Source organism: Thamnophis elegans, chromosome 11 (genome assembly GCF_009769535.1).
Source record: "Thamnophis elegans isolate rThaEle1 chromosome 11, rThaEle1.pri, whole genome shotgun sequence".
NCBI classification, from domain to species: Eukaryota; Metazoa; Chordata; class Lepidosauria; order Squamata; family Colubridae; genus Thamnophis; species Thamnophis elegans.
Genome location: NC_045551.1, coordinates 13,410,889 through 13,423,557, shown reverse-complemented (window position 1 = coordinate 13,423,557; position 12,669 = coordinate 13,410,889). Strand labels below are relative to the sequence as shown.

The following is a 12,669-nucleotide window of genomic DNA, read 5'->3' as shown; positions in this document are numbered from 1 at the left end:
AACTGGTTCTGCTATTGAAACACTCTCACTGCTAGAAAGGTCTTTCTAACCTGCCATCAGAATCTTCTGTCCTCTAATTTTTTTAAAAAAAAGTTTTTTCTATTAATCACTCTCTAGAATAAGAAAAAAACAGATCTTTACTTTCTTCTGTGTAACATCTTTTCTGGTATTTGAATTCTGCTATCTTCCTCCATGTTTTCTTAAGGCTAAAAATATAATTCCAATTTCACAATTACCATCACCATGAATAGTACTCACCATCCTATTTCTATGATTTGTTTATTAAATCTTAATTTTTCATGTGTCACAAATGCGGCCATGAGCTTTTCTTGCTTAATGAGAGTGCAGGATTTGCTTAATGATGGCAATGAGAAGTGCCAGAATTGCTGTTGGTAACTGGTGTAGCTCTACAAAATTGTGTTTTAGAACTGTGCTATTAATGATGGAAATCCAATAATGAAATTGCTGTCATTAAGAGAGGACCACCTGTAATTTTGTTCCACTTTAATTTAGGCTCACATTTTGGATGGGTATAGTGTTATTGATGTTATATTGTTATATTATATTATATTATTATATGTTATATTGATGACATTGAATTCCCTTTCTGTGTTAGCATAAAGTCAAGACAAATTAAACAATAATATATGTGTGAGAGTGTGATTTCACAAAACAAGATAGGACTATTGCAGTTCTGACAGAAAGTATAAACTCCGTCCAAAATGACCTGCTATTTACATAAATGAGTTTTTCAGAATGCTTCAACACTCATTTTTTTATTTTACTGAATATTATATGCAAATAGTGTCTTCATGAGCTAAAGGTAGGCAGTTTATCTTATAAAAAGAAAGAAAAGATAAATGAGCAAACTGAATCTTGATCATAGAAATCAGCATCAAAGATTATTCAGTATAATTTATTTTCTGCAATTTTTCTTGTTTGATACTTATTTTCTCCATAGATACTTTCACTGCAAACTTCCCTTTTGCAATTGAATCCCCCTGATCATGTTGTGATTGCAATGTTAGATTTTCTTTCTTCAGTGGGAAACCTATTATTCCTTCAGATTTCCAGGTAAATAAAGCAAAATATATATTTTCTTTGTTGTAATCTTTGGAACAGTTACATTAAACATAAGGAATAGCAGTTGAGATGTTACTTTTCAGCACTGGCTCCTAAATACTGTATTAATACAAAGAGGAATAATGATTGTAGTCTAAATTCCATGTAGTCTAAACCTGCAGATCTACATTTAGATAAAATGTCCTAAAGCTGAGAAATGTTGTTAATAGGAGGCAGAATTCTCTCCCAGTCTTCAATAACCAATGTAGAGACCAGTGGAGAGGGGAAGTATGCTACTATTTACAGATAACCAGTCTGTCCTTTGCATCATATTCATGTATTAAGATATGAAGTATTATAATTATAGAAGTTACAGAACTGTAGGTGACATTTAAATTAACTTTCTAGTTGGTAATGATAAGGTAATTGTTTCAAGTCAAGCCAAAGTTTGGGTAGATCTATACATAGAAAGCCATGGACAAACCAGTTGTTCTGATAGAACATGAAGATGAAGGGGCCAATTTAGTTTACTGGTAATACTTAACTAACAAGAAGTTTGAATGAAATGGGAGTGCTTGCCTTAGTCCATAATAGCAAGACAAATCTTAAAAGTGTGAAAAGGAAGCAATTTACTTGATGTTAATAGAAAATATTTCTGCAGATACTTATATCCCGGAACTATAAGAGAACTGCATAATCTTAAATATCTTATCTCAGATCAGTGTATCAAAATGCATATCTGCTCAACATCAAAAACATATGGCAGAGTGATCATGCAAGACATTTGTGATGAGGTGACATTATGGAGAGCAAAAAATAAATTGAGTCAAAATCAGGAATTCTTTCTCAGATAGATGTTTTGTTTCATTACGTACAGGGATTATTGCCTGCTTTTTTACAAGACATCTATTTTTTCCTATAGATGTCTGAAACTACCTTTGACACAATAATGAAAATCATAGTTTAAATTGATATATTCTGAGTTGTTGACACAGTTATCTCTTTAGAATAAGAGCTACAGGTTCATAGTAACCTATCTCCCTATTTCCCCCGAGCCCCCTTCCCCAAATTGCAATCAATCTTATAATTAAAGGTACATTTATTTTTGCAAAGCAGAAAATATAGACAAGTACTTTCAATCTTTCAGAAGTTACAACCATTTTTCCCACCAAAAGATTTAATAATATATCCTTTTGATGGAATTTGGGATTAGAATAAAAATCTGATTAGTAAATCACTTAGTAACTTGAAGTAAGTAACCTTCAGTTTCTTACAAATGTATCAAAATAACAAGATTGGATAAATATCAGATACAGATTTGGCAGTGAGGAATATGTTAGTTTAGTTTTTCTCTCTTCAATTACTGGAAAATTGGAAATTATAGCATCTGAGATCAATTTGACAGTGAGTGTTAGGACACAAAAACATACTATAATTTAGAGTGTTTCATTTAATGGGATGGAAATTAATTTTTGCAATTTTTTTCAGTGAGAGGTTCTAAAATACATCTTTTTACACCAAGATTTCAAATCTATTATTTTTGCAATTGCATAATGTTTAACTTGGTATGTTAATCCATGCCTGATCATATACCCCACAAAATACTATTGTAATCCAAATACTGTTAACTTTCATCTTCTCAAAATTAGACCTCGTGCTATTTTTTTCTGCATGAATCTTATTTAGCTAAGTAAAAAATAATACATGCAATCATAAACAAAGATACATAAGTAATTCTCTGAGTTACAAAACTGTTTAAGCGAGTTTCATCAAGGCTTGTTTTGATTTGTTCTTTGACATCCGCCACCGACTTGCTTCTTGGCCTCTGATATAACTCTCTGATATAACTCTCATGTTTCTCATGTGTATAGACTTTTCTTGCTGCCTCTGGGACCTGTTTCACACATCTCTCTATTGATTGGGCATGACAGGGGCCACTGTGGTACTTGCATTGGTTCATCAATGAACTTCTTTATTTCTGCTGCAGTCAGTTTGCACATCAAAGGTGGCTCATATACATCTTTAGACCAGACAATCAGCTCCATCAAAGTGGATGCTCTGACGTTGATTAAAGGTGTTATTCTGCACATACAGAAAAATTTCCCAGCACATCATTATCTGCAATAAAAGCCTAGTCTAGCACAATACCAATGAAGAAAAATAACAACTCTCAAAAGAAACCAGCATGGCTGCAAAAAGAACTGACAAATTGAAACACAAAAAGGCCAAGTATAAAAACTGGAAAGGGGCAGAATATCAGCAAATAGCCTGCGCCTGCAAAGATGAAGTGAGGAAAGCTAAGGCTCATAATGAACAAATGCTTGTGACAAAAGTCACAAGAAAAAAAGCTTCTTCCAACATGTTAAAAACAAGAAAAAAGTCAAGGAAACAATTGATCCATTGCTGGGAGAAAGTGGCAAGGAGGTGACAAACAACAGGGAGAGAGCAGAACTACTTAACTCATTTTATTTTATTTGCATTTGTTGTTACACAAGGGAAAAAAACAGTCCAACCTATCAAAAACAGCACCACAAAAAAACAGGTTTGGAGCACAAGTTAAATAGGGAAGAAATGGTAAGTGAACACCTGTCTACTCTAGACGAGTTCAAATCAACTCTTCAACATATTCATCAATGATTTGGACAAGGGGATAGATGTGGAACTCATCAAATTTGCAGATGACACCAAGCTAGCAGGAATAGGCAACACTCCAGAAGATAGCTTAAGATACAGAAGGATCTTGACAGACTTGAACATTGGGCTCTATCTAACATAATGAAATTCATGGTGAAAAAGTAAGGTTCTATATTTAAGCAAGAAAAACAAAATACACAGGTACAAGTATATGTGGTACCTTGCTCAATAGTAGTAACTGTGAGAGGGATCTTGGAGTCCTAGTGGACAACCATTTAAATGTGAGCCGGCAGTGTGCAGCAACTGCCAAAAAAGCCAACACAGTTCTAGGCTACATAAACAACTGGATAGAATCAAGATCACAGTGAAGTGTGAATACCACTTTATAATACCTTGGTAAAGCCACACTTGGAATACTGCATCTAGTTTTGGTCGCCACGATGTAAGAAGGATGTTGAGACTCTACAAAGAGTGCAGAGAAGAGCAACAAAAATGATTAGGAGACTGGAGGCTAAAACATATAAAGAACAGTTCCTGGAACTGGGTATGTCTAGTCTGATGAAAAGAAGGAATAGGGTTGACATGATAGCAGTGTTCCAATATCTCAGGTGTTGCCAGAAAGAAGAGGGAGTCAAGCTATTTTCCAAAGTACCTGAGGGTACGACATGAAGCAATGGGTGGAAATTAATCAAGGAGAGGAGCAACTTAGAACTAAGGAGAGATTTCCTGACAGTTCGAACAATTAATCAGTGGAATAACTTGCTTCCAGAAGTTGTAAATGCTCCAACACTGCAAGTTTTTAAGAAGAGATTGGATAACCATTTGTCTGAAGTGATATAGGATTTCCTAGCTAAGTCGGGTTGGACTAGAGGACTTCCAAGGTGTCTTCCAACTCTGTTATACTATTCTATACCCCTCAAGTCAATGATAATTTGCACACCAGCTCTCCTCTCTTGAATAGCATCTGAACACTAGAATGTCTGGATTATCATTTCACTGAAAAATTAACATGCTGAGTGTTGCATGGTTGGTAAAACAACATCTACTACAGCCTTCTTTTGCTGCAGCTGAAACACCACATGGTGGGGGCCTTCAAGCCCGGAGTGTTTATTTTGATGTTGAATCAGCAAGGGTAATACACACCAACGATGTATTCCATTATCATTCTTAACTTTTGGAGAGTTTGGCCTTTAAAGCCATGTGTTGAAACCCATATTCGACAAAGCTTATTTGCAGTTGTCAAACAGTGTGAATGGCTTATAGGGCCAATTTCCAGAAGAGCCAGATCTGTGGGGAAGTTCTCCTGTCCTTACTGCCTGTGTGATTCTATATTCATACACTTGATCAGTAGACAGATCCTTTACAACACTGTCACTCAATGAAATGAGAGGCTCACCAATTGAAACTCTGGTGCATGAAGGAACAATATTAGGTTCTGTTGCATTGTCTAGCATGTTGCCAATTTTTGTTTGACAAGGTCTTCCCATTCAATTTTGTGATCAAGTGTCAGGGATATGCACACACCTACCAGATACCTCCTGGTCAAGGTTGACTTCTATCCAATGCATAACGTCGCTTTCACAACCAGTATTAACATCTCCTCCAATGGCCTTCAAGCTTTTGTCAATGCCTTTTTTCTTCAGGAAATATACCAGGTTTTCCTGTTCTGAGCCTTTTTCTGGAGTGAAATAATAAAGATATCTTCCACCCGGCTCACTGCACCCAGAATAATGTTCTTCTTGGATGGTACTGGGGAATTGCTGGTCTGAATTGTTTGCTTTCAATATAATTTTAGTTGCATCAGTACGGCTGTCGAAGAAGATGTATTCTATTTTGCTCTTCATACAGATAATCAAATTCTTGATCTAGGGACTTCATAATTTTTCCTTGGGCTCTCTTGACTGTATTGTGGTCAACTACCAGTCTCTTGTCTTCTTCGATGATCAAGCAAGCATCTACGAAGGCAGCAGTGGCACGTAGATGAACACCATATCTTAATGCTCTGCATAGCGTCATTGGTTATTTCTAATCTATTGTATTTGTCTTTTCTTTTGAAGTAGAGGGCAGATGGGTTTAGTCTAAGGCTTCATAACTTCCATCACATTCGTCTTCCTCATCATGCATCTGTCTGTCCTTTATTTTCACCTTAAGAGATAATTATTTCATTTCTTAGTATCGAAATGTCTGGAATACTTCTCTGCTTATATTTAGTGAGCCTCTGTCTCATCATCTTGCTGCTTTTGCCTTTTGCCTAGTTGTTTCTACTCGGGCACCTCTGGCCAACTAATCTGGTGCAATCCAAAAGAACCAAACTTGCCTCTCTGACCTTTAACAAAAGCAAGTTCCTTCAAAGGTATCTTCATCTCCTTAGGGCAGGTACAGTTAATGTGAGCTTCTTTTTTTGCAGCCAGCAGGGCAGCCGAATTTGGCACACAGAACAATTTGACATTTACACTTGAGAATGTTAAAACAGTTTTTCAAGTTTCACAGTGAAAGTCTCTGATATCTAGCTTTCCTCTGCCAAGAGATACGTTTTCGGTTTGATCCCAGCTCTCTTGGATCTTGTTCAAGATTGTCACTCATGAATTTACAACAGGGGTCACAAAAGAATTGTTCACTTGTTCCCTCTTTTCAAGCACTTTTGGATATAGAATATGTCTCTTGCAAGACTGACTGCTGGGTAGTTTGTAGCATCATCACTACTTTGTTCTCTTAATAGCAGGCCATATCTGAGAATGTCTCACAATGTTGGGAGTTCAGACGGGCAACAAGTCTGTCCGTCCGAATTAGATTGCTTATATGAGTGAATGTTCCTAGTCTTAAGTCTTTTTTTAAAAGCCATTACAGATCAGTTATCACACTCAAGGGAAACGAGGCCAGCAGTATTAACATTCTAAGACAGAATAACATCTAACAAAAAGAGAAAGACAGTTAAACCTGTGAAATGAAACCAAAAAAAATGTTAAAAAGTTATATTTATGCAGTTATTTACCAAGCACATCTAAATTACTGTATATTAAAGTAACCTAAAATCTTTACAGTCCTCAAGGCATGTCATAACTTTTGAGCATCCCTAATGTTTGGAAATTGAAAGTTGAAAAATTTGACATGCCCTAATTATTGCCATAGTTTTTTCATTTGGTGAAGACACTTCATCTGGGCTTGATTCTAAATTTATTTTAAACTACCGTATTTTTCGGAGTATAAGACGCACCTTTTCCCTCCCTAAAAGAGGGTGAAAATTTGGGTGCATCTTATACACTGAATGTAGCCCCACCCACCCACCGGCCCCCACCCTTTGGCCTCTGCCAACCAGCAATTTACCTCTTTGCAGCAAACGGGGCTTGTGGAGGCTTCAATAAACTATAGCAATCCCTGCAGCCTCTAATAACTGATGATCAGGAGAAATTGAAAGTGAAACTAGTTGTTTGCTCCACATGGCAAATTGCTGGGAGGCAGATTTTTTTTTCTTGCGCTAATCAGGCTGTTTGCTGCAAGGAGGTAAGTCAACAACTACAAATGCCTATAGAATGTCCAAATTGCTAGGCTTATTTTTTAAAGACTGCTTTATTATTGTTCTAGAGAACTTAACAAAATGAAGAGGCCTTTTAAAATAAATGCTTGATCTGAAGAGGCCCAGTGCTATTGTTTTAAAAAGTGCTATTCTTTTAAATAGCAGAGAATAACTATACTTCCAGAAAGCACATTTTAACAGCGTCTGTATAAGTATAGTCTAAAATATAACACTACAAACAGTTCATATTGTCTGTACTGTTTGTTGCAAGGAGGCAAATTGCTGGGAGGCAGAGGCAGATATTTTTCCCTTGTTTTCCTCCCCAAAATCTAGGTGCGTCTTATACTTCAGAGCGTCTTATACTCTGAAAAATACAGTAACAGTCACTAATATGTAAGATATTTCCATTTCTTTACTGCCCTGATGAATATAATTTGTTGGTATATATCAGTGTTGTCAAACTCAAGGCCCGGGTGCCAGATCCGGCCCCTGGGGTACTTAGATCTGGCCTGCAGGGCTTTCCTAGAAACAATGAAGGACCAGCCCGTGGTGCCTCTCCCAGCAAAAACAGAGCTTCATGCGGCTCTCCCAAGCTCCGTTTTCGCTGGTAGAGGGTTGCAGAAGGCCGTCACAGCCGAAAAATCAGGAGCCCATTTTTGCTGGCAGAGCGCTTGGGCCATCACAGTCTCCCCCGACAAGTGACATCAATGCCCATCCTGGTCACACACACACCCCACGGTCAAACTTTTGCGGCCCTCAATGAAATTGAGTTTGAGACCCCTGGTATACATAAGTACATTTTAATAGCTGCACTATGTTATTGCAAGTTAGTTGGTTTGTTCTGGAGGGAGTGAAATGCCATTTGTTATTAGCAATCACTGCTGATTTAATTTTAGAGCTGTAGATGAATTATAGAAGTCTGTCTCTGTTGTTACTACTTTAATGTAGAGCTTAAACCAAACTTATTGTATTATTCACTTGTTAGGATCAATTTCTGTGCAGCTTGTCTTGCTTGTTTGGTTCTTTACTGGCTAACAATAGCTGGCTAAAACAACAGCATGCCATAGAGTCATTCACTCAATTTGCAGAGGTAAGTCCAATTGTTTTTCAAGTTTTAGATTGTCCAAGTTAAGTTGTTTCAGATTGTTGCAAGTAATTAACTCATGATGAAATCCATTTGTATAACAGAACCTGTCCTTTAGAGCAGGGATCTCCAACCTTGGCAACTTTAAGACTTGGGGACTTCAACTTCCAGAGTTGAAGAGTCCTCCAACTGGAAGTTGAAGTCCGCAAGTCTTAAAGTTGCCAAGGTTGGAAACCCCTGCTTTAGAGGACTGATCTGTAATGGAATTTGGAAACATTAAAAGCAGCAAAAACATTTGCCTTGCCCAAAGTACAAATTCAAAATCTCTGCATCTCTCACAGTTTTGGGGAAAGGTCGAATTATATTTCAGAACCAGAAGTTTGGAGAAAGTGAGGAAACTCTAGAGAAAAGCTTGATTTTTGCCTTTGCCTTGCAAATTTTACTTTAAAAAAAACACAAGTATTCTTCTTTTTTCTGCAATCCTTTTTTTGCATGACAGAATATAGGGATGGGAACAGCAGGCTGATTATTAGCAATATAATTGTAAAGGAAGATTTAATTTTAGCTAGACCAACATCCTTGAATCATACTCATGACTGAGTTTTATCTTAGCAGATCATATTTACTTAGTAACAAGAGCCGAGGTGGCGCAGTGGTTAAATGCAGCACTGCAGGCTACTTCAGCTGACTGTAGATCTGCAGTTCGGCTGTTCAAATCTCACCGGCTCAGGGTTGACTCAGCCTTCCATCCTTCCGAGGTGGGTAAAATGAGGATCCGGATTGTTGTTGGGGGCAATGTGTTGACTCTGTAAACCGCTTAGAGAGGGCTGAAAGCCCTATGAAGCGGTATATAAGTCTAACTGCTATTGCTATGTTTTTGGAGAAATGGAAATCTTAAAGTATGAGCTGTTGAGGACAAGAAAATATATGAAGAAGTTGTATAGTGTTTCTATTTTGAAGTGTATTTTGGTTTATTTTGTACATAAGACTATTAATTTCAATATGGAAAAATTAAGGGAAAATGAGCAGAGCAGAATCAGGAATACTTTCCATACTTTTAGTATTAAATTTACTGCAATCCAAGTTTCTCTAGTGCTGAATACATTCAGTGCTTAGTAGATATTCTTTGATACTGCTTGATTGTTACACCTAATAAAAGGAGCCGAGGTGGCGCAGTGGTTAGGGTGCAGTACTGCAGGCCACTTCAGCTGACTGTTATCTGCAGTTCAGCAGTTCAAATCTTACTGGCTCAAGGTTGACTCAGCCTTCCATCCTTCCGAGGTGGGTGAAATGTGGACCCAGACTGTGGGGGCAATTTGCTGACTCAATTTGCTAAAAATCTGTAAACCGCTTAGAGAGGGCTGAAAGCCCTATGAAGCGGTATATAAGTCAAATAAATAAATAATAAACCAACTAGGTATTGGTCTAAACTTTCCTTCTTTCCTGTTTTGTTTTTCTATCAAGGGAACAAGCCATGAACAGATACTTCAGAAATGTTTGAACTCTGTTGAAATCAAAAGCAAAGTTGTTGACTTTCTCTCCAAGGTATACAAGAAAATATAAAAGTGACAATGCAATCCTAGTGTCAAACCTACTTTTAAACTCATGTTTCATTAATAAGTGTGCATACTATCTTACCATTTTAAAAACTTTTATTTGCTTTATTTATATGCAAACTTCACATCTTTGCAACACATTACACTTCTTTGACATAGCTGTCGTGATTCTTTTATCTATACATATAAGTCTTGTATAGCTATAACTTTATATATATGTGCATTTCTATTATTTCATACATCTTTTTTCTTCATTCTATATATAACATTCTATATATTGGGAAGTTAAAAACCTGGAAGGGGGTACAGTCAAGCTTGATTCAACGGCTTTGGCTTCTGAGATCACTGCGCTGCCACCTAAAACGCTGGTACTGCGATCTCTGGGCGCCCGTTTTACCTGCCCCTTCTCGGGCAATTCCAGGCGGCAGAGATCGCGGTAATAGCATTTTCAGGTGGCAGCGCAGTGATCTCAGGAGCCAAAGCCTTTGAATCAAGCTTCCCATTCCAGGTTTTGATTTCCCATTCCAGGTTTTAATTTCCCAATCTAGCATCCTGGGAAAAGCCTTTGTGGAGAGGAGATCGTTCCTCTTCCCTTCCTATACACACACACACACACACACCTAATCCGCTCGGATCTGTCATGCAGCAAAGAGATAAGGTAGCTGGGCACAATAGGAGAAATAGCAATAAGCACTGCATGACAGATCCAGGGGAGTGGGGGGGGGGAGCAAGGAAAGAGGACCGATCTCCTCACCATGAAGGCTTTTCTCAGGATGCTAGATCTTCACTTTCTCTCCTGGAAAAGCTGTTGGCATCGTTGGGATCTTGGCTAGTGAAAGAAGTGCAGGATGGAAAGGAAACTTCGGAACGCAGGAGTGCCAGGTCAGGAGTCTCCCTGCACCCTGGCACCTGCTTTTGCCCCGAGACTAAGGAAGCGGGGTTGCCAAGAGGGCTGTGAACAAGCCCAATTGTTCAAGGAGGCAGCCTTGCCGGCTGGGTTGTTTCAGGTGCCACCATGAGGAACCATTAATCCAAATGGAAGGGATCCCCACCCCTTCTCGCCCAATGGCCGTTCCCAGTCGAGCGCAGCGGCGGCCGTTCAGCAGTCCCGGAGTGTCTTTCCCTCCTTGCTGAAGAGAAGAAGCGAGCCAACTGCTGCTCCTTGGACCAAGTGGCTCCGCGTCATCGCCGGTCAGAGGGAAGGTGGGGGGGAAGTGTGGAGATATATGTTTAGTCCTGCCCTGCCATGGGAGGGGTAGAGAAAAGTGGAATTGAGATCCATAAAAGCCTTACCTTTTAGGAAGATTGAGCCCCTGTGTCGCATAAGAACTTTGCAGGCCTCCCAAACTCTCTGCATTCCCCATTGTTCACAGAAAAAATGGAGTGCAGAGTGCTCCTGGGGGCCGGGGAGGGCAAAAACTTTTTTTTTTTTAAATTTAACCTCTTCAAAATCTTGGCGCGTTTTATACTTGTGCGTCTTATACTCCGAAAAATATGGTAATTCTTAAACTTAATGGTTTTAAGATCTTTATTCTTCTTCACTTGAGTGTCTGCTTAATATTATTTCTCTTTGCCCTTTCTAGGAGTAAACTAAGGTAACTGCTATGATAGGAACTATTAACAGTCATTAATTATAAATGCTGGTTATTTTTGTTATTCTCTCACAGAGCAATCATGTTGAGGAGACACCAAAAGCAAAAGCAGATCGAATGAAAGAAGAAAATGCTCTTTTTATGCGCTTCTTCCTGGAGGCCAGAGCTGATGGGCAAAGAGCTCTTATTGGAGAGGTATTTTGTTGTCTTTTTAATGAGAAAGGCTAACTTCAGAATGACAAGGGGTATCACAGTGTTATTTTTATATTGGAAAATTTAGGGTTAATTGAGGGTACTCACAGATGCTGTGACATTAACAACCATTTATATGATCTTAGGTTTTTCATTCATGGAAATTAACTCCAATTAAAATTTATATATCTAAGATGTATATACAGGGGGAATCACATTTACTAAAGTGATTGCTAGCAAGATGAAATCTTACTTGCAAGAAACAAGAAAATGCACCTTCCACTCCTCTATTTAACATTGTTCTTATTCAACTGTTGATGTCTAGTCTTGTATTAGGTGATCAGTGCCTTGAAATGTATTCTTACATTCCAGAAAATCTTCCAAAACTGCAAGTTACTTTAGATCATTTAAAGGTGGAAGTCTGTTCATCTCTTCCTAATATTCTCTCTGTAATGGAGGTAGTCCTTGATTTAGGACAATTGAGTCCAAAATTTATGTTGCTAAGCACGTCAATTAAGTGAGTTTTGCCCCATTTTATGACCTTGCCAGTTATTAAGTGAATCACTGCACTTGTTAAATTAGTAAGATAATTGTTAAATGTCTTCCCCATTGACTTTGCTCATCAGAAAGTTGCAACAAGTGATCACATGATCTTTGCACTCTGTAGCCATCATAAATATGAGTCAGTTGTCAAATATCCGGATTTTGATTACGTGATTGTGAGGATGCTGTGACTGTCAGAAGTGTGAAAAATGATCATGTTATTTTCTCAATACTGTTGTAACTTCGAACAGTCATCAAATCATTCTGCTTTAATGCTTGTATTTAGAGGAGTCATTTTAAGTAGGGAAGGTAGTCTGAAGTCTAGTGTATATTGTTTTATAAATATAAAACTTTCTATATTTATACAACAATCTTACCTCCAGAACTGAGTTTGTGACAATTGGACTATAACTGCTTCTATAGACCTCTACAATTATATGGTTTTACTATTTTTCGTGTCCAAACTGCTGCATAACTAGCCAGTAATATCAG

At 37.9% G+C, this 12,669-nt stretch overlaps 1 protein-coding gene across 1 annotated transcript in view; it reads left to right on the top strand.

The window, feature by feature from the left end:
• The window catches only part of C11H1orf112 (chromosome 11 C1orf112 homolog), a 37,248-nt gene extending 27,409 nt beyond the window's left edge, over positions 1 to 9,839 (top strand). Inside the window, exons 20-22 of the mRNA XM_032226122.1 lie at positions 962 to 1,074; positions 8,196 to 8,300; positions 9,759 to 9,839. Of these exons, the coding sequence (XP_032082013.1) occupies positions 962 to 1,074; positions 8,196 to 8,259 (177 nt within the window). The 3' untranslated portion in view covers positions 8,260 to 8,300; positions 9,759 to 9,839. The remainder of the gene's footprint in view (positions 1 to 961; positions 1,075 to 8,195; positions 8,301 to 9,758) is intronic.
• Positions 9,840 to 12,669: the final 2,830 nt, after the last annotated feature.